General features: G+C 47.4%; 1 protein-coding gene across 5 annotated transcripts in view; it reads right to left on the bottom strand.

The window, feature by feature from the left end:
• Positions 1–21,798, bottom strand: part of TACC2 (transforming acidic coiled-coil containing protein 2) — a 310,387-nt gene that overhangs the window by 72,125 nt on the left and 216,464 nt on the right. For all 5 annotated transcript variants that reach the window (XM_063961851.1, XM_063961854.1, XM_063961853.1 and 2 more), the window contains exons 7-8: positions 14,386–14,540; positions 4,423–6,004 (exon numbers count right to left, since the gene is read on the bottom strand). In XM_063961851.1, coding sequence (XP_063817921.1) covers positions 4,423–6,004; positions 14,386–14,540 — 1,737 coding nt within the window. The remainder of the gene's footprint in view (positions 1–4,422; positions 6,005–14,385; positions 14,541–21,798) is intronic.

The following is a 21,798-nucleotide window of genomic DNA, read 5'->3' as shown; positions in this document are numbered from 1 at the left end:
GAATTTATTCAACAGGTACCCCATGGATTCTACTGGAGAAGAGGACCGACCCTCGTGTGAACATAAGGTAAGTATGTATGTATGTTTGTGTGGATGGATGTAATAAAACTTTACTTTCAAGGTGTGTGTGTCTTGTCTTTTTTTGGGTATTTTTTTAGTAGTAGTACTACAGGTACCAGCGGGCCCGTTTTGCCGTCGCATGCTGGTACTTGTGGTTCTCCAAGTACCAGCATGCGGGGGAGGCTTGCTGGGCCTTGTAGTACTGCTACTAAAAACAATATCTTTTCATTTTCACAAAAGGCTATCAGCCCCCCATCCGCAGCCAATTGGATGGGGGGGGACAGCCTCGGGCTTCACCCCTGGCCCTTGGGTGGCTGGGGGGGGGGACCCCTTGATTGAAGGGGTCCCCACTCCCCCAGGGTACCCCGGCCAGGGGTGACTAGTTGGATATTTGATGCCACGGCCGCAGGGCACTATATAAAAGTGACCCCCGGCTGTGGCATTATCTGTCCAGCTAGTGGAGCCCGGTGCTGGTTTTAAAAATACGGGGGACCCCTACTCTTTTTGTCCCCTGTATTTTTGGAACCAGGACCAGGCGCAGAGCCCGATGCTGGTTGCTTAAATATGGGGGAACCCCTGTCAATTTTTCCCCCATATTTCTGCAACCAGGATCGGCTCAAAGAGCCCGAGGCTGGTTATGCTTAGGAGGGGGGACCCCACGCAATTTTTTTAAAGAAAATAACCACTTTCCCACCCCTTCCCACTGATATACATGCACGGATCTCATGGATCCCTGCATGCCTATACAATCACGGATTAAAAAAGCAGGTCTGTTTTTTTTTTAGCACTTTTTTACGAGTTGTAATTTTTCACGGCAGTGTTTGTATTTTTTTTGCTTTGCACTTCTTAGTAAATTACCGAGATTCATACTTAAACAGCCGCGTTTTGACCGATGGTGTATTCATTCGTAATTTTTTTGTTGGACTTCCAAAAAATTACAAATGCCCTCATCACTGCCGTGATTATTGCTTAGTAAATTACCGAGATGACACTTTGATGAAAAAACGGCATCTCGGTCAAAATCGGGACCTTAGTAAATATACCCCAATGTTTTAACGGGGAGAATTGGATATTCCCCATAGTCTCCAAATGATTACAAGATCATCGGCAATATTTTATTTTTTTGCTGGTTTGAAGTATAGCTTGTGGTTTAGCTGAGTGATGAAAGATTGCAGTAATAAAGTGAAGAGCAGAGGCTGGCTGCACATCAATCTCGTGTATGACTCGTATGACTGGCTGCAAATCCTATTGCAGTGAACAGGGAGAAGGGGTGGGGGGGGGGGGGGGGTGAGAGCTCATACTACGACCTTTTCAAAGTGATCTGTAATATGACAGCTGAAATCATGTTCCAATTATAACTGTATATATTCTGTCTTTATTGAACATACCGGGGCTGATACACATTTGGTCACAAAATGGCCATAAATTACTCTTTAACAAAAATGTAAACAAAGAACATTAATTCTGGCCATGTGCAGAATTTGGAATGCGTTCTAGCCAGCGACAATAGTATATTGTCTGGTTTACCCCAGGCACTCATCCGCAGGGCCATAGAGAGCTTGGCCAGGTCCCAGTAATGAAGGGGGCATGACCTAAACATTGCCGTGTGGCTATGCCCCTCTTTAAAAAATAACTTTTCCAAATTACTGTTTCCATGCCGCTTGCACATGGGGGCAGATCCAGGAAGGGGGCACAATCAGTGTGATTGCTGTCCCCCCCCCTGGCATAGAAGACTACTGTGCTCTGTTGCCGACTGACAGGTACGAGGGGGCGGGGTCTCCAAGAAGCCCAGGTAATTAGTACCCACTCCCTCCCCCTTAACGGTGCCACTGCTCATCCGAAGCACTTGTGTCCCATATTTTATGTTATGTGCAACAAACGCATTTCTTGTTGTTATTATTATTGCTACTACAAAAACTTTTGTAATACATCATAAAAAATTGATTGGGTTTAACCTGACCACAAAAGCCCTAATAATGAATAAAGCCTCACTAATACCCCTTTCACACCGCCTGAGGCGGGTCACACCCGGGAGCCTGACACGGGTGCTTCCTGCATGCGACCCACCTCATGCCCCTCACCGCCGTTGTCCCCAATACACCGGGTTGGTGACGTCAGCAGTGACACGATGGAGGCGGGGCTTAAAGATCACATGATCTCCAAGCGCCGCCCATCCACAAAGATTGAAGGAAAACGGTCGCATCGACCCAGCTTCCCATTCACACAGCACAGCGAACTAGGTTGAACACGTCTTCAATCCTGCTCGCTACTCGAGTGGCTTGAACCGGATTATTCCAACTGGGCCCTTTCAGACCGCACAGCAACACGTGTTATGCACGCTCATGTGCAATAACCTGTGTTAAAAGCTGGCGGTCTAAAAGGGGAATATGTGTCGTGGAAGATTCACAAACAGCCAAACATAAGCAGTTCACTGGTGCTGGCAACTGGCATCATTATTATCCACTCTTTACACGTGCCACTGATCACCCACAATAATACAGCTTTCCCAAGTATTCATTCAATTTTTCCCAGTCAGATTGTGTTGAGAATCCCTTAACTTGCCCTACCTTAGAACTAGTTCACCCCTATCCTGTTACGCCCATTCAGGAGCAGCCAGTCTTAAGCAGTGTCGGACTGGGGCATGATGGGCCCACCGGGAAAATGCTGTTATGGTTGATTCTATTTCGGAGTGGGAGAAGGGACCTTCTGACATATCTAGGGGAGGAGACACGTCACAAGGGGGAGGAGCTACGGGCGAACAGGGTACCCGAAAAGTACCCTCGCGGGCTCGCTTCGCTCGCCACGCTTCTGGTTCGGTGGCTCGCTCTGCTCGCCACCTGATTACTAAAGGTAATAGTTGGTATCGTGGATAGTAGAGGAACTATCCCGCTGGCCTAGCTCCTCCCCCTTGTGTCGTAACTCCTCCCCCTTACGGAAAAGGTCCCTTAGCCCACTTGATTCTAGCATCTACCATGCTGTTATAGGTACCCATGCTTAAGGGTGTGGCCAGGCTGCACTGGGGCGTGGGCAGCTACCACAGAGGTTTGGCTAACCATTAAAGAGTACATGTTCTATTCCCCTTGGTAAATATATAATAAACCATATTCTTGTGAAGTATAATGTAACATAAGTATAATGCACAACTCAAGTGCACTAGGAAAGAGTCTGAAACCTGATCCCTAGAGGAGGAGGAGGGCCCACAGGCAGTGGGGCTTGGCGGTGGTTTCCCCTGTTCCCCTTTGGGCCAGTGCAACCCTGGGCTTAAGTGGTAGAATAATGTGAATCGGTATGGTCATACTGTATATGCAAGATCACACTGCGACACTTGTATATCTGTGTGCAACTGAGTCTTTGAATCTGTTTACAAAGTGCTACAATTAATGTAGCAGTCACAGCTTTTTTCAAGTTCTGTTGTGCTCCATATACAGACTCAACACACACAATATACAAGTGTCAAACTAATCAGCACAGTCTCCTGGTGCATCCTAGTCGCAATGCATTGTGAGAAAGACGCAGATCTGGCAAAAAAAGACGCCCAATGCTAGCCGAGTTGTAAGGGACCAGGCAGCTCACGCCAGGCATCTCATGCAGCGTGGCGTATTAAGGCTGGATGTATGAAGACACATCTCTACCTATCATTTTATAGAATGCACTTAATAAGTGTTACCTCAAAGCTAATTGGTTGCTTTGGGCAACTTCTTCACTGGTCCACTACTCCATTCTTTTCACTGTTTGATACATCAGCCCCAGTAATTCTTTTACTAACTGCACAGTGCTTCGTAACATGTTGGTCTATTAAAATATTTGTTAAAAATATTTAATAATTAATATTAAAAATAATTATTTGTGGATTACATTTTTCTCGTTATATGCTAACAAATATAGCTGTCTTTATTTTATTTTTTTGCATCAATTTTATATAATTCTTTACTGAAAGAATCTATTTTTAAAGATCCACACAATTTGTAATGTAAATATTACATGAATACTATAGGAAATAATGGGTACACAGTCTGCCCAATCTGATGGAATTTTGTGGGAAGGGGATTCAATTGGGTTTGGTCATCCATAAGTAATTGGTGTCTATGGGCAATATTCACTTAATTAGGCAATGAGCACGAAGGCCGCATTCGCCCATTACATATGTCATGGCCAAATGAATCAGGTTTGGGCATGCTGCTAATGTAGAGATTTGGACGTATTTCTGCTCGCCACCTTAGGAGGGTGCGATAATGGGCACTCGTGGCACTAGGCGCCATTGAGAAAAACAATTGAATAGCTCCTGTTGGGCGTCATTCAAAAACAACTGAATTCCCCACTGTGTCAAGGATAATCAGTAGTAGAGGTACTTGTGTCACTTACGTTTTCAGTGGAGTCTTCTTCTTTTTAGCTGGCTTATTGCTTTCTCCATTCTGCTCAGTATCGCCTGTTGGTATCTCAAAGGAAGCTGGTGTTTTTGCAGGAGACTCCGATCTATGGGCAATAGGTTTACATGGTTCAGGAGCTTCTTGAGCTAATGATGGCTCTTGCACTTTCCCACTGGAAGAGAATGGGTTAAAGTTGGGATCATCCCATTGGTCCATATTGTATGTGTAGGATCCTTTGGAAATGGGAACATCTTCAGAATCAGCAGGAATAGGACTGGGAGGTCCAGGAGGAGCATCAGGCTTTTCAACAGCCTTTTTAGGCTTGGGTTTTCGTAATGGCATTTTGCCTGAGGGTTTCTTGCCTTTCCTTGCGGGAGGCTGACCCTCACGTGCCTCCTCGGAATAATCGAACTCCAGCCTCACTGCTTGTCCAATCACTGCAGGGTTTTCTAGTACTTCAGGGACACTTGGGGCCACATCAAGTTTCTGGTGGGTAGGTAATGGTGGAGACACCCTTCCTGGGGCCACCTCAAGTTTCTGGTGGGTAGGTAATGGTGGAGACACCCTTCCTGGGGCCACCTCAAGTTTCTGGTGGGTAGGTAATGGTGGAGATACCCTTCCTGGGGCCACCTCAAGTTTCTGGTGGGTAGGTAATGGTGGAGACACCCTTCCTGGGGCCACCTCAAGTTTCTGGTGGGTAGGTAATGGTGGAGACGCCCTTCCTGGGGCCACCTCAAGTTTCTGGTGGGTAGGTAATGTTGGAGACGCCCTTCCTGGGGCCACCTCAAGTTTCTGGTGGGTAGGTAATGGTGGAGACACCCTTCCTGGGGCCACCTCAAGTTTCTGGTGGGTAGGTAATGGTGGAGACACCCTTCCTGGGGCCACCTCAAGTTTCTGGTGAGTAGGTAACGGTGGAGACACCCTTCCTGTTTCCTGTGCAGGATAAGGATCAATGGAAGGAAAACTGGTAACACTGTCGGGTTGGTGCTCCGCAGAGGACAACTCTGAACACGAAACAGATGAGGTTTGCTGTTCCCCTAGTAATGAAAAGTCTGTGTCTGTTTGGGGAGGAGATGGACCTGGTGGCTTTTGAAGACTGATGTCCCCTTCTGCTTCCAGTGGGTCTCCTGATGCCTGACTAGAGTCCTTATTGCTAACAGCTTCAGCCTGTTTTTTAATGCCTCCAGCCTTCTTCTTCAAAGATGCCGGTCGTACCTTCTTTGTCCTTCGTAAAGTGCTACCAGCACTGTCAGATCCTCCATGACTAAAAAGGCCGTCTTCAAGTTGGAAATCTGCAGCTTGCAAACTAAGGGAGCGGGACAGAGTATTCCGGCTGACAGGTACAGAGTCTGTGGACCTGCGTCGGGTTTTAGCGGGTGCTTCTGAAGAGCTGGTAATGACCTCTGTCAGCTCAACACTCACCAAGTCCAAGTTGTATGTGCCACTGCTTGCTATGGGCTTGTCCTCATCAAACACCACGGAAAATGAGCGTGACGGCTGACGAAAAGGAGAATCATGAATATTTTCAGAGACAGTCACGTCAGGGGTTAGTGTTCTCTCCAAACTGGGCAGCAAATCTGAACAAAGGGAAAAATATATGTAACTTTTTCTCAACTTTGTTAAGCCTAATCAATTCATTTTAAATACCATATCCATGACTAGGCATAGTGCTGACACGATTAGAAAACAAGATTTATGGTAAGAACTTACCTTTGTTAAAACTCTTTCTGCGAGGTACACTGGGCTCCACAAGTCTGGACAATGGGGTGTAGAGTAGGATCTTGATCCGAGGCACCAACAGACTCAAAGCTTTGACTGTTCCCAGAATGCACAGCGCCGCCTACTATATCACCCCGCCTCCCAGCACAGGAGCTCAGTTTTAGTTAACCAGCCCAATGCAGTAGCAGGAAAAGAGACGACAACAGTTAGTAGCCACATATACCACACTCTCATGACAAGAGAAGTGTCAGCGGCTAATGCCATATCAACCCAAAGAAGCTAAGTGCGTCAGGGTGGGCGCCTTGTGGAGCAGACCTCGCAGAAAGAGTTTTAACAAAGGTAAGTTCTTACCATAAAACTCGTTTTCTGCTGCGGGGTACACTGGGCTCCACAAGTCTGGACAATGGGGATGTCCTAAAGCAGTTCCTTATGGGAGGGGACGCACTGTAGCGGGCACAAGAACCCGGCGTCCAAAGGAAGCATCCTGGGAAGCGGCAGTATCGAAGGCATAGAACCTTATGAACGTGTTCCCGGAGGACCACGTAGCCGCCTTGCACAATTGGTCAAGGGTCGCACCACGTTGGGCCGCCCAAGAAGGTCCAACAGACCAAGTAGAATGGGCCGTAATGTGAGCAGGAGCTGACAGACCAGCCTTCACATAAGCATGTGCAATCACCATTCTAATCCATCTGGCCAGGGTCTGCTTGTGAGCAGGCCAGCCACGTTTGTGAAATCCAAACAAAACAAAGAGAGAATCAGATTTTCGAATAGAAGCAGTTCTCTTCACATAGATACAGAGAGCCCGTACCACATCCAAAGACCGCTCTTTGGGAGACAAATCAGGAGAGACAAAGGCTGGAACCACAATCTCCTGATTAAGGTGGAACGAAGAAACCACCTTAGGTAAATATCCAGGACGAGTCCTAAGAACCGCCCGGTCACAGTGAAAAATCAGATATGGGGAACTACAAGACAAGGCACCCAGATCCGACACTCTTCTAGCAGAGGCAATAGCCAGCAAGAACACCACCTTAAGGGAAAGCCACTTAAGGTCAGCTGAACCAAGAGGTTCAAATGGAGGCTCCTGCAACGCCTCCAAAACCACCGACAAGTCCCAAGTAGCCACAGGCGGGACATAGGGAGGTTGGATACGCAACACACCCTGAGTGAAAGTATGAACATCAGGTAAAGTCGCAATTTTTCTCTGAAACCACACCGACAAGGCAGAAATATGAACCTTGATGGGGGAGGCCAGGCGCAGGCCTAAATCTAGGCCCTGCTGCAGAAAAGCCAAAAGTTTGGCAGTACTAAACTTGGAAGCGTCATAATTGTTAGATGCACACCAAACAAAGTATGAATGCCAGACCCTATGGTAAATCCGAGAAGAAGCCGGTTTCCGGGCCCGCAACATAGTTTTAATGACCTCTTCAGAAAAACCCTTAGCCCTCAAGACGGAAGCTTCAAGAGCCACGCCGTCAAAGATAGCCGGGCTAGGTCCTGGTAGACACAAGGGCCCTGAACGAGGAGGTCTGAGCGTTGTGGAAGTAGAAGTGGACGCTCTAACGATAGGCCTTGCAGGTCTGAGAACCAGTGCATTCTGGGCCACGCCGGAGCTATGAGAAGCAGATTTCCTTTTTCTTGCTTGAACTTCCGAATTACCCTGGGCAGGAGTGACACCGGAGGGAACAGGTACGGCAGCCGAAACCTCCACGGCACCGCCAGCGCATCCACGAATGCTGCTTGAGGATCTCTTGTCCTTGCTCCGAAGACCGGAACCTTGTGATTGTGTCGAGACGCTATCAGATCCACATCTGGAAGACCCCACCTTTCCACGAGGAGTTGAAACACTTCTGGATGGAGGCCCCACTCGCTGGCATGCACGTCCTGACGACTGAGAAAGTCCGCTTCCCAATTCAGGACTCCCGGAATGAATATTGCCGATATTGCCGGTAGATGGCGTTCTGCCCACTGTAGAATCCGTGAGGCTTCCTTCATTGCCAAACGGCTTCGAGTGCCGCCTTGATGATTTATGTAAGCCAATGTGGTGGCGTTGTCCGACTGTACTTGAACAGGACGGTTCTGAATGAAATGCTGGGCCAGGTTCAACGCATTGAAGACCGCCCGCAACGCCAGAATGTTGATCGAGAGGAGATTCCTCCTTGGTCCACCGACCCTGTAAGGAGTGCTGCTCCAGCACCACGCCCCAACCTCTTAGACTGGCATCTGTCGTCAACAGGACCCAGTTGGATATCTAGAAGGGACGGCCCCTGCACAATTGTTGGTCCTGGAGCCACCAGAGCAGCGACAGACGGACCTCCGGAGTCAATGAGATCATGTGAGACCTGATCCGGTGAGGCAGGCCATCCCACTTGGCTAGAATCAGCTTCTGGAGGGGGCGAGAATGGAATTGAGCATACTCCACCATGTCGAATGCTGAAACCATGAGGCCCAGCACCTGCATAGCCGAATGTATCGACACTTGCGGACGAGAAAGGAAGCAACGAATCCTGTCCTGAAGCTTCAGGACTTTCTCCTGAGACAAGAACAACCTCTGGTTGTGAGTGTCTAACAGCACTCCCAGGTGCACCATGGTCTGAGCAGGGACCAGGGAGGATTTCTTCCAGTTGATGAGCCACCCATGGGCTTTTAGAAACCGGACCGTCATATCCAGATGACACAGGAGAAGATCTGGGGAATTTGCCAGTATTACCAAGTCGTCCAGATACGGCAGTATCCTGACCCCTTGACAGCGGAGTACCACCGTCAGCACCGCCATAACTTTGACCAAAAAGGTAATGCCAGAAACTGGTAATGGATGTTGCCAAGAGCAAACCGCAGGTATTGTTGATGTGACACTGCTATAGGAATATGCAGGTAAGCATCCTGTATGTCCAAGGAGACCATGTAGTCCCCAGGTTCCAAGGCCAGAACTATAGAGCGAAGGGTTTCCATACGGAACTTGGAAATCTTCACAAACCTGTTCAATGCCTTGAGGTTGAGAATGGGCCGGGAGGACCCATTCGGTTTCGGGACTAGAAACAGCGGAGAATAGTACCCCCGGCCCCTCTGAGCAAGAGGCACCTGTACTACGACTCCTGTATCCAGGAAGGTCTGTACCACAGAGTGTAGAGTTTTTGCCTTTGTCCGGTCCAAAGGGACGTCTGTCTGGCAAAATCGATGAGGGGGTTGGTTTTTGAAGGCAATGGCGTAACCTCGAGTGACGACTTCCCATACCCAGGCATCTGAAGTGGTCTTCAACCATTCCTGGGTATACCCTAGAAGCCGGCCTCCCACCCTGGGATCCCCCAGGGGGAGGCCCGCCCGTCATGCGGCAGGCTTATCGTCTTGGCAGCTGGCTGACGGGCAGCCCAGGCTCTTTTGGGCTTCGGCTTACCAGGTTTGGAAGTGCGGGCCTGCTTATGGTACGCCTGACCTTTTGCTTGACCTGAAGGACGAAAGGGTCGAAAGGACGTACCTTTAGCCTTCGACACAGAAGGAGCGGTACTAGGTAGACAGGCAGTTTTGGCAATAGCCAAGTCAGCCACTATCTTATTTAAGTCCTCCCCAAACAGAATATCTCCCTTGAAAGGGAGTACCTCCAGGGTTTTTCTAGAGTCCAGATCCACAGACCAGGATCTCAGACACAATATTCGGCGAGCCAGGACTGACGTAGTAGAGGCCTTGGCTGCCAGGATACCGGCATCAGAAGCCGCCTCTTTAATATATCGAGAAGCTGTGACAATATATTACAAGTATTGTCTAGCATGGTCAGAGGAGATTTCAGCTTCTAACTCCAAGGCCCATGCTTCAATAGCCTCAGCAGCCCATGAAGCTGCAATAGTAGGCCTTTGTGCAGCACCCGTGAGGGTGTAAATCGCTCTTAAACAACCCTCCACACGTTTATCCGTAGGCTCTTTCAGAGACGTTACGGTAGTGACAGGTAGAGCTGAGGAAACCACCATCCTAGCCACATGTGAGTCCACTGGAGGAGGTCTTTCCCAATTCTTAGACAGCTCTGGCGCTAGCGGATAGCGAGCCAGCATCCTCTTTTGAGGCACAAACTTCGTACCCGGGTTTTCCCAGGGTTCCTGACGTATATCCACTAGGTGATCAGAGTGAGGTAAAACCTGTTTAACCACCTTCTGACGCTTGAACCTATCTGGTTTCTTAGGAAGCACGGATGGCTCGGGATCATCCGTAATCTGCAGAATTAACTTAATAGCCTACAAAAGGTCAGGAACATCCACATGTAAACTACCCTTCCCATCAGCCGTATCTGAGTCAGAACCTGTGGGGTCAGTGTAAGTGCCGTCCTCATCAGACGAGGTGTCAGTGACAGCAGTGGATTGTGAGGAGACGAGCGCTCGCTAAGAGGACCTCTTGGACTTAGGCGAGCGTTGGTCAGACTTTTTAGTAGTCGAGGACTGGTTCAACTTCTTTAATTGAGCAGATAAATCATCCGCCCACGGCGGGTTAGCTGCAGGGACCACCTACGGTTGTACCGGCATAGGGGGTCCCATAGGGGGTGTTAGTTTATGAACTAGCGTATGCAGAAGCGTGGAAAAAGCAGCCCACGGAGGGTCAGTATGTGCCTCTGTTGCCACAGTCCCACTGGGGGGCAAGGAGCCCCCAGAACCAGAGCCCACAGCTGCTATATTCTCCTCATATGTGCCTGTGGCTTCAGCAACACCAGCAGTGTGTTCCGCCCCAGAACCGTTACCCTCAGAAGCAAACATGATATAACTTGCAGTATGAGGTAACACAGTACAATTATCAGCAGCACAATATCCCAAACCCAAACCCCTGCGCAGTGTAGTCAGCACCAGCAGAGATAAAGGAGAGATATGGCGACTAAATCACAGAGAAAAATACGTAATACAGTATATCTTTGTGAAAATCCTATATTAGATAACACCTGACGCACCAAGCCCCCTCAGGTTATAGAATATAGGGATAGCAAGTTGAGTGAAAGACACGAGATGGACAACACTCAGCTATCAAATGCACACACAGAAGGTCACAGTTTGTACAATTCAGAGGTTATTACAGACAATAATACTGCACTGGACTAGCTTACACAGCTATATAACAGTAGATATAACAGTACACAGTAAGAACTGGATGTATATCACAGGGTAATTGTACTATAAAACCCTGACTAAATGCACTCTTTCTTAACTATCACTGTCTAATAGGCAGGTAGAATACTTAAGTGTCATGTAAAGGCACAGCGCTGACAACCAGGCGGCTTTACATAGGAGGATTTGCTCAAGCAGTCCCAGGAACAGTGAGCTGAGGGATAATGGCGCCGCAGACACTGACTGGGAGTGAGGAAAAGACAGATATGCAGCTCCAGGGCGGGAACATTTGCGGGAAATGGCGCCCTGGGGCTGGGGGAGGGGCTTCAGGTCTAAGCCTTATCCCCCTTGCTGGCAAAACCACCGGGTACTGTGGGCGTTATAAGAAGTGGTTTAGAGAGAAAACCCGACCTGCGCCCATGCCCTGGTGATCTAGTGGGATCGCCTGTACTGCCACAGTGTCCACCGCCAGCACGCACGGCCCGCCTCCCACTGACCGCGCCGGATCACGATAAAGACCGGGTCCCGCGAGCGGGACCCACTTACCACCTCCCGAAGCGCGGCCACGCGATCCTGGAGAGCCCCAGGCGTGTGTGTCTAACATGAAGAAAACCGGAGCCTCCGCTGTAGGTACCCGGCAACCAGGGCTCGGGAGTGTACAGCGCCGCTGGGGAGAGCTGGAGCTGCAGCAGTGAATGTCACAAGACATTTACCACCGCTGCTGCCCTTGAAGTCTTCACTTTTTACCTCATAAAAAGCTTTTCTCAGGGCTGCTTGGAGCAGCCCCTCTGTTAAGTGCCTGCTTACTGCAGCACCAACTACAAACTGAGCTCCTGTGCTCGGAGGCGGGGTGATATAGGAGGCGGCGCTGTGCATTCTGGGAACAGTCAAAGCTTTGAGTCTGTTGGTGCCTCGGATCAAGATCCTGCTCTACACCCCATTGTCCAGACTTGTGGAGCCCAGTGTACCCCGCAGCAGAAATATCAGATTTTATGTAATGCAACAGGCTTGCAAAACTTTGGAAAAAATGTAAATGCTGATTTTAGATATTCTTTGAGTTGCATAAACTAAGGACAAAGGACAGGCAACTTATTTTAATATTGCTATTTTTTTAAAAAGACGATATTTCAGACTACCGACTTGCTAATCATATGCAGCATCGAGGAACATCGACTCCCCGAGTGAGTCTATGGTCACGCAGACTGGCCGTGGCAGTAGTGATGCTAGCCCTATGTTTCTCTACATACATGATCGAAGCTGAAGGCCTGTGTTTTTGCCGTCACTCCTCATTACCTCCCCCAAACAGCTCCTTCCTGTCAATCACTCTGTGCTAAAATCCCCACTATGACCCAAATGTATTAAGCCTTAACAAGAGATAAAGCGGAGATGGATAAAGATGGCTGCCGAGTGTGCACAGTGACAAGGACCCTGTTCATACCGGCGCTGAGCAGCCGATATGTGAGGGCAATGTCCATTTCAACAGCTGCCGGTGGCATTGCCCATATACCACAGCAGGGACAGAGCTGTTCCTGGCTGTGGCGAGTGCCGGCTCCGGAGTGCGCAAGGGATCTCGCATGAGTAGTGAGATCTCGCACAGGTGCACTGGAGCCGGACGGGGCAGAGAGACACAGCGCATCAGCACTGAGCTGAAGGGCTGTGTGCTCGGGGGATATCGCCGGAGGGGGAGCGCGATTCGGCAGACAAGATGTTGATACATTTTGTCTCTGTCCCTTTCTGCTTCGCCTCAGTAAATTAGGGGTCGGGATGTGACAGAGTGCGAGTTCGGTGGATGTGCGGGTTGCCAGCCGAACATAGAAGATTTTTTAAAGAGGCAGTAATTTGCAAGGCAAAATCATGCCTTGTAAATGACTGCCCCTTTAAAAAAACATCCAAGTTCGTCCGGCATCCCACACATCCAGCGAACTCGCACTCTCTTACATCTCGCCCCAGGAGTTTATGCGTCTAAGTCATGGACTACACTTGTTTGCAGTTTCTCCAACTCACCCCAATTGTACTTGTTCTACAGTAGAATGCCTGCTCCCTCCTTGTCCCGCCTTTCCAGACACAAACAGGCGTAAGTGCCAGTATATCAAACAACTGATTTCATGCAAAGACGTCGTTTAGACTGGTGCAGAACTCAGTGTGCATTACACTCCTCCATACTTCTATACACAGCAGACACCACACAATTATTAATATTTTGTAATATCATTATTCAATTCAGTATAACGCATACTTGGCCGCTCCTTTTTAGTCTCCCCTTTGGAAGATTATGGCACATGCAGGAGACATGGGAATACAATTTGCATCATCATGGCCGTGCCTTCGATATGCAATGCCGTTTTTGCAGTCATCATGGGTGGGGCTATGATAATGAGATTCAAGCTCCCACACATTTTATTAGGGAACTGGGTGGAAAGCATGCCTTGCACTTCTAGGAGGGCTTCCTGAAATTCCTGAGTCTCCCGGACATTCTATGAGAATAGACAACTTCGGAATTATGTTACTTTCTAGGAATTCAGTTGTAATCATAGAACTAAATATCGACTGGGAAAGATTTAGCCATATTTACCTACTCTCCTGGAAGGTACAGGAAACTCACAATTTTTCGAATAGTCCTCCTAACCCCTCTAAAAGTTGGTGTATCTCCCGGATCCCGCCCACTTCTTAGTGAAGTGTGCAAGATGGGGAGATAAAATCGGGAAATAGCAGATCTGTTTGAAATGGGTAAAAATGCTGAAATTGACTCGCTTTAGTCACACCCCTTCCCCATGGCCCTGTCTAATGATGAGACAAGCCCAGCCCCACCCCCAAAGTGGTGAGCTGCATCTACGGAGAAGCTCGTAGAAGAGAAACATAAACAACGGATTTAGCAGACAATCTAACAATGAGGACAAGAGGAGGTGTTGTCCATATCAGCCAGATTCTAAATATCACTTTATAGAATTTACTAAATAACTGATAGCTAGTATCTGGTTGGTTACTTTAGGCAACACCTCCATATTTCCTCTTTAGAAGGTTTGATAACTCTCCCACTGGGTGCAAGTAATCTCTAAGGAACTGATTCTTTGCTTCAATCCAATTGCTAAACGCAACAGAATTTGCTGCGCTATATAAGAAACTGTTAATAAATAAATAAATAAATAAATAATCTGGATTACCTGGTTCTTCAGGTTTGGGTGGAAGCAGAGGAATTTCCTCCTCCTGTAGTTGCTGTTCTTGAGCCTCTGGAAGGACAGGGATAGGGAGCGGAGGTGCTGACTTTACTGGAGTTGTAGACTCTGGAGTCTCGAAGGCTTCTTCAGAATCTGAGCTCCTGCATGCAACAAGAGAAGTGATCATTATAAGGACACTGTGACAAGCTGCACAAGCCCGGCCCTGCCTAAATTAAATAAGGAATACTACAGATGAATGTCAGTGATTCTTTTTGTCCAGCCAGTAGCTAATAAGTGTCATTCTACAAGATATATAATTGTAATATAAGAAATGTAATTTACACTGCCAGATAAAAGAAAATCTAAGCAGACAATTAGATGTTTTTTCTTTTTCTTTAAATAATGCGTTATTTCATTTAACTTCAACTTTTTGATGTGTTGCCACTATTGTGCTGACATAAGCCTTTGGAATAGGGGCTATGTTTTGTAACTACAGTATAGTCCACTTTCATCTAGAGATGAGCGGGTTCGGTTTCTCTGAATCCGAACCCGCCAGAACTTCATGGTTTTTTTCACGGGTCCGAGCGACTCGGATCTTCCCGCCTTGCTCGGTTAACCCGAGCGCGCCCGAACGTCATCATGACGCTGTCGGATTCTCGCGAGGCTCGGATTCTATCGCGAGACTCGGATTCTATAGAAGGAGCCGCGCGTCGCCGCCATTTTCACACGTGCATTGAGATTGATAGGGAGAGGACGTGGCTGGCGTCCTCTCCATTTAGATTATAAGAGACTGAGAGAGATTTACTGGAGCTGACTAGGAGGAGTACTGTTACTGTAGAAGTGTAGAGACTGAGTGGAGAGAGTTTACTAGTGAGGACAGTGCAGTTTACTTTATAATCCGTTCTCTGCCTGAAAAAAGCGATACACAGCACACAGTGACTCAGTCACATACCATATCTGTGTGCACTGCTCAGGCTCAGGCCAGTGTGCTGCATCATCTATTATCTATATATAATATTATATATATCTGTCTGACTGCTCAGCTCACACAGCTTATAATTGTGGGGGAGACTGGGGAGCACTACTGCAGTGCCAGTTATAGGTTATAGCAGGAGCCAGGAGTACATAATATATTATATAGTGAGTGACCACCAGACACACAGTGCAGTTTATTTAATATATCCGTTCTCTGCCTGAAAAAAGCGATACACACAGTGACTCAGTCAGTCACATACCATATCTGTGTGCACTGCTCAGGCTCAGGCCAGTGTGCTGCATCATCTATTATCTATATATAATATTATATATATCTGTCTGACTGCTCAGCTCACACAGCTTATAATTGTGGGGGAGACTGGGGAGCACTACTGCAGTGCCAGTTATAGGTTATAGCAGGAGCCAGGAGTACATAATATATTATATAGTGAGTGACCACCAGACACACAGTGCAGTTTATTTAATATATCCGTTCTCTGCCTGAAAAAAGCGATACACACAGTGACTCAGTCAGTCACATACCATATCTGTGTGCACTGCTCAGGCTCAGGCCAGTGTGCTGCATCATCTATTATCTATATATAATATTATATATATCTGTCTGACTGCTCAGCTCACACAGCTTATAATTGTGGGGGAGACTGGGGAGCACTACTGCAGTGCCAGTTATAGGTTATAGCAGGAGCCAGGAGTACATAATATATTATATAGTGAGTGACCACCAGACACACAGTGCAGTTTATTTAATATATCCGTTCTCTGCCTGAAAAAAGCGATACACACAGTGACTCAGTCAGTCACATACCATATCTGTGTGCACTGCTCAGGCTCAGGCCAGTGTGCTGCATCATCTGTTATCTATATATAATATTATATATATCTGTCTGACTGCTCAGCTCACACAGCTTATAATTGTGGGGGAGACTGGGGAGCACTACTGCAGTGCCAGTTATAGGTTATAGCAGGAGCCAGGAGTACATAATATATATAATATAGTGAGTGACCACCAGACACACAGTGCAGTTTATTTAATATATCCGTTCTCTGCCTGAAAAAAGCGATACACACAGTGACTCAGTCAGTCACATACCATATCTGTGTGCACTGCTCAGGCTCAGGCCAGTGTGCTGCATCATCTATTATCTATATATAATATTATATATATCTGTCTGACTGCTCAGCTCACACAGCTTATAATTGTGGGGGAGACTGGGGAGCACTACTGCAGTGCCAGTTATAGGTTATAGCAGGAGCCAGGAGTACATAATATATTATATAGTGAGTGACCACCAGACACACAGTGCAGTTTATTTAATATATCCGTTCTCTGCCTGAAAAAAGCGATACACACAGTGACTCAGTCAGTCACATACCATATCTGTGTGCACTGCTCAGGCTCAGGCCAGTGTGCTGCATCATCTATTATCTATATATAATATTATATATATCTGTCTGACTGCTCAGCTCACACAGCTTATAATTGTGGGGGAGACTGGGGAGCACTACTGCAGTGCCAGTTATAGGTTATAGCAGGAGCCAGGAGTACATAATATATATTATATAGTGAGTGACCACCAGACACACAGTGCAGTTTATTTAATATATCCGTTCTCTGCCTGAAAAAAGCGATACACACAGTGACTCAGTCAGTCACATACCATATCTGTGTGCACTGCTCAGGCTCAGGCCAGTGTGCTGCATCATCTATTATCTATATATAATATTATATATATCTGTCTGACTGCTCAGCTCACACAGCTTATAATTGTGGGGGAGACTGGGGAGCACTACTGCAGTGCCAGTTATAGGTTATAGCAGGAGCCAGGAGTACATAATATATTATATAGTGAGTGACCACCAGACACACAGTGCAGTTTATTTAATATATCCGTTCTCTGCCTGAAAAAAGCGATACACACAGTGACTCAGTCAGTCACATACCATATCTGTGTGCACTGCTCAGGCTCAGGCCAGTGTGCTGCATCATCTATTATCTATATATAATATTATATATATCTGTCTGACTGCTCAGCTCACACAGCTTATAATTGTGGGGGAGACTGGGGAGCACTACTGCAGTGCCAGTTATAGGTTATAGCAGGAGCCAGGAGTACATAATATATTATATAGTGAGTGACCACCAGACACACAGTGCAGTTTATTTAATATATCCGTTCTCTGCCTGAAAAAAGCGATACACACAGTGACTCAGTCAGTTACATACCATATCTGTGTGCACTGCTCAGGCTCAGGCCAGTGTGCTGCATCATCTATATATATTATATATCTGTCTGACTGCTCAGCTCACACAGCTTATAATTGTGGGGGAGACTGGGGAGCACTACTGCAGTGCCAGTTATAGGTTATAGCAGGAGCCAGGAGTACATATTATATTAAAATTAAACAGTGCACACTTTTGCTGCAGGAGTGCCACTGCCAGTGTGACTGACCAGTGACCTGACCACACTGACCACCAGTATAGTTAGTAGTATACTTATATTGTGATTGCCTGAAAAAGTTAAACACTCGTCGTGTGACTTCACTTGTGTGTTTTTTTTTTTTTTTATTCTATAAAAATAAAACTCATTCTGCTGACAGACAGTGTCCAGCAGGTCCGTCATTATATAATATATAATATATACCTGTCCGGCTGCAGTAGTGATATATATATATTTTTTATATCATTTATCATCCAGTCGCAGCAGACACAGTACGGTAGTTCACGGCTGTGGGTACCTCTGTGTCTCTGCACTCGGCAGGCAGTCCGTCCATAATTGTAATACCACCTAACCGTGGATTTTTTTCATTCTTCTTTATACATACATAGTTACATAGACATCTTCTCTTTATCAACCAGTCTATATTAGCTGCAGACACAGTACAGTACGGTAGTTCACGGCTGTGGCTACCTCTGTGCCTGCACTCGGCAGGCAGTCCGTCCATAATTGTATACCACCTAACCGTGGTTTTTTTTCATTCTTCTTTATACATACATAGTTACATAGACATCTTCTCTTTATCAACCAGTCTATATTAGCTGCAGACACAGTACAGTACGGTAGTTCACGGCTGTGGCTACCTCTGTGTCTGCACTCGGCAGGCAGTCCGTCCATAATTGTATACCACCTAACCGTGGATTTTTTTTCATTCTTCTTTATACATACATAGTTACATAGACATCTTCTCTTTATCAACCAGTCTATATTAGCTGCAGACACAGTACAGTACGGTAGTTCACGGCTGTGGCTACCTCTGTGTCTGCACTCGGCAGGCAGTCCGTCCATAATTGTATACCACCTAACCGTGGATTTTTTTCAGTCTTCTTTATACATACATAGTTACATAGACATCTTCTCTTTATCAACCAGTCTATATTAGCTGCAGACACAGTACAGTACGGTAGTTCACGGCTGTGGCTACCTCTGTGTCTGCAGTCGGCAGGCAGTCCATAATTGTATACTAGTATCCATCTCCATTGTTTACCTGAGGTGCCTTTTAGTTGTGCCTATTAAAATATGGAGAACAAAAATGTTGAGGTTCCAAAATTAGGGAAAGATCAAGATCCACTTCCACCTCGTGCTGAAGCTGCTGCCACTAGTCATGGCCGAGACGATGAAATGCCAGCAACGTCGTCTGCCAAGGCCGATGCCCAATGTCATAGTACAGAGCATGTCAAATCCAAAACACCAAATATCAGAAAAAAAAGGACTCCAAAACCTAAAATAAAATTGTCGGAGGAGAAGCGTAAACTTGCCAATATGCCATTTACCACACGGAGTGGCAAGGAACGGCTGAGGCCCTGGCCTATGTTCATGGCTAGTGGTTCAGCTTCACATGAGGATGGAAGCACTCAGCCTCTCGCTAGAAAAATGAAAAGACTCAAGCTGGCAAAAGCAGCACAGCAAAGAACTGTGCATTCTTCGAAATCCCAAATCCACAAGGAGAGTCCAATTGTGTCGGTTGCGATGCCTGACCTTCCCAACACTGGACGTGAAGAGCATGCGCCTTCCACCATTTGCACGCCCCCTGCAAGTGCTGGAAGGAGCACCCGCAGTCCAGTTCCTGATAGTCAGATTGAAGATGTCAGTGTTGAAGTACACCAGGATGAGGAGGATATGGGTGTTGCTGGCGCTGGGGAGGAAATTGACCAGGAGGATTCTGATGGTGAGGTGGTTTGTTTAAGTCAGGCACCCGGGGAGACACCTGTTGTCCGTGGGAGGAATATGGCCGTTGACATGCCAGGTGAAAATACCAAAAAAATCAGCTCTTCGGTGTGGAGGTATTTCACCAGAAATGCGGACAACAGGTGTCAAGCCGTGTGTTCCCTTTGTCAAGCTGTAATAAGTAGGGGTAAGGACGTTAACCACCTCAGAACATCCTCCCTTATACGTCACCTGCAGCGCATTCATAATAAGTCAGTGACAAGTTCAAAAACTTTGGGTGACAGCGGAAGCAGTCCACTGACCAGTAAATCCCTTCCTCTTGTAACCAAGCTCACGCAAACCACCCCACCAACTCCCTCAGTGTCAATTTCCTCCTTCCCCAGGAATGCCAATAGTCCTGCAGGCCATGTCACTGGCAATTCTGACGAGTCCTCTCCTGCCTGGGATTCCTCCGATGCATCCTTGCGTGTAACGCCTACTGCTGCTGGCGCTGCTGTTGTTGCCGCTGGGAGTCGATGGTCATCCCAGAGGGGAAGTCGTAAGCCCACTTGTACTACTTCCAGTAAGCAATTGACTGTTCAACAGTCCTTTGCGAGGAAGATGAAATATCACAGCAGTCATCCTACTGCAAAGCGGATAACTGAGGCCTTGACAACTATGTTGGTGTTAGACGTGCGTCCGGTATCCGCCGTTAGTTCACAGGGAACTAGACAATTTATTGAGGCAGTGTGCCCCCGTTACCAAATACCATCTAGGTTCCACTTCTCTAGGAAGGCGATACCGAGAATGTACACGGACGTCAGAAAAAGACTCACCAGTGTCCTAAAAAATGCAGTTGTACCCAATGTCCACTTAACCACGGACATGTGGACAAGTGGAGCAGGGCAGGGTCAGGACTATATGACTGTGACAGCCCACTGGGTAGATGTATGGACTCCCGCCGCAAGAACAGCAGCGGCGGCACCAGTAGCAGCATCTCGCAAACGCCAACTCTTTCCTAGGCAGGCTACGCTTTGTATCACCGCTTTCCAGAATACGCACACAGCTGAAAACCTCTTACGGCAACTGAGGAAGATCATCGCGGAATGGCTTACCCCAATTGGACTCTCCTGTGGATTTGTGGCATCGGACAACGCCAGCAATATTGTGTGTGCATTAAATATGGGCAAATTCCAGCACGTCCCATGTTTTGCACATACCTTGAATTTGGTGGTGCAGAATTTTTTAAAAAACGACAGGGGCGTGCAAGAGATGCTGTCGGTGGCCAGAAAAATTGCGGGACACTTTCGGCGTACAGGCACCACGTACAGAAGACTGGAGCACCACCAAAAACTACTGAACCTGCCCTGCCATCATCTGAAGCAAGAAGTGGTAACGAGGTGGAATTCAACCCTCTATATGCTTCAGAGGTTGGAGGAGCAGCAAAAGGCCATTCAAGCCTATACAATTGAGCACGATATAGGAGGTGGAATGCACCTGTCTCAAGTGCAGTGGAGAATGATTTCAACGTTGTGCAAGGTTCTGATGCCCTTTGAACTTGCCACACGTGAAGTCAGTTCAGACACTGCCAGCCTGAGTCAGGTCATTCCCCTCATCAGGCTTTTGCAGAAGAAGCTGGAGGCATTGAAGAAGGAGCTAAAAGGGAGCGATTCCGCTAGGCATGTGGGACTTGTGGATGCAGCCCTTAATTCGCTTAACAAGGATTCACGGGTGGTCAATCTGTTGAAATCAGAGCACTACATTTTGGCCACCGTGCTCGATCCTAGATTTAAAGCCTACCTTGGATCTCTCTTTCCGGCAGACACAAGTCTGCTGGGGTTGAAAGACCTGCTGGTGACAAAATTGTCAAGTCAAGCGGAACGCGACCTGTCAACATCTCCTCCTTCACATTCTCCCGCAACTGGGGGTGCGAGGAAAAGGCTCAGAATTCCGAGCCCACCCGCTGGCGGTGATGCAGGGCAGTCTGGAGCGACTGCTGATGCTGACATCTGGTCCGGACTGAAGGACCTGACAACGATTACGGACATGTCGTCTACTGTCACTGCATATGATTCTCTCAACATTGATAGAATGGTGGAGGATTATATGAGTGACCGCATCCAAGTAGGCACGTCACACAGTCCGTACTTATACTGGCAGGAAAAAGAGGCAATTTGGAGGCCCTTGCACAAACTGGCTTTATTCTACCTAAGTTGCCCTCCCACAAGTGTGTACTCCGAAAGAGTGTTTAGTGCCGCCGCTCACCTTGTCAGCAATCGGC

This window comes from Pseudophryne corroboree, chromosome 3 (assembly GCF_028390025.1).
Source record: "Pseudophryne corroboree isolate aPseCor3 chromosome 3, aPseCor3.hap2, whole genome shotgun sequence".
Lineage (NCBI taxonomy): Eukaryota > Metazoa > Chordata > Amphibia > Anura > Myobatrachidae > Pseudophryne > Pseudophryne corroboree.
Note: the sequence above shows the minus strand (reverse complement) of the source record. Positions and strands in the feature narration are given on the sequence as shown.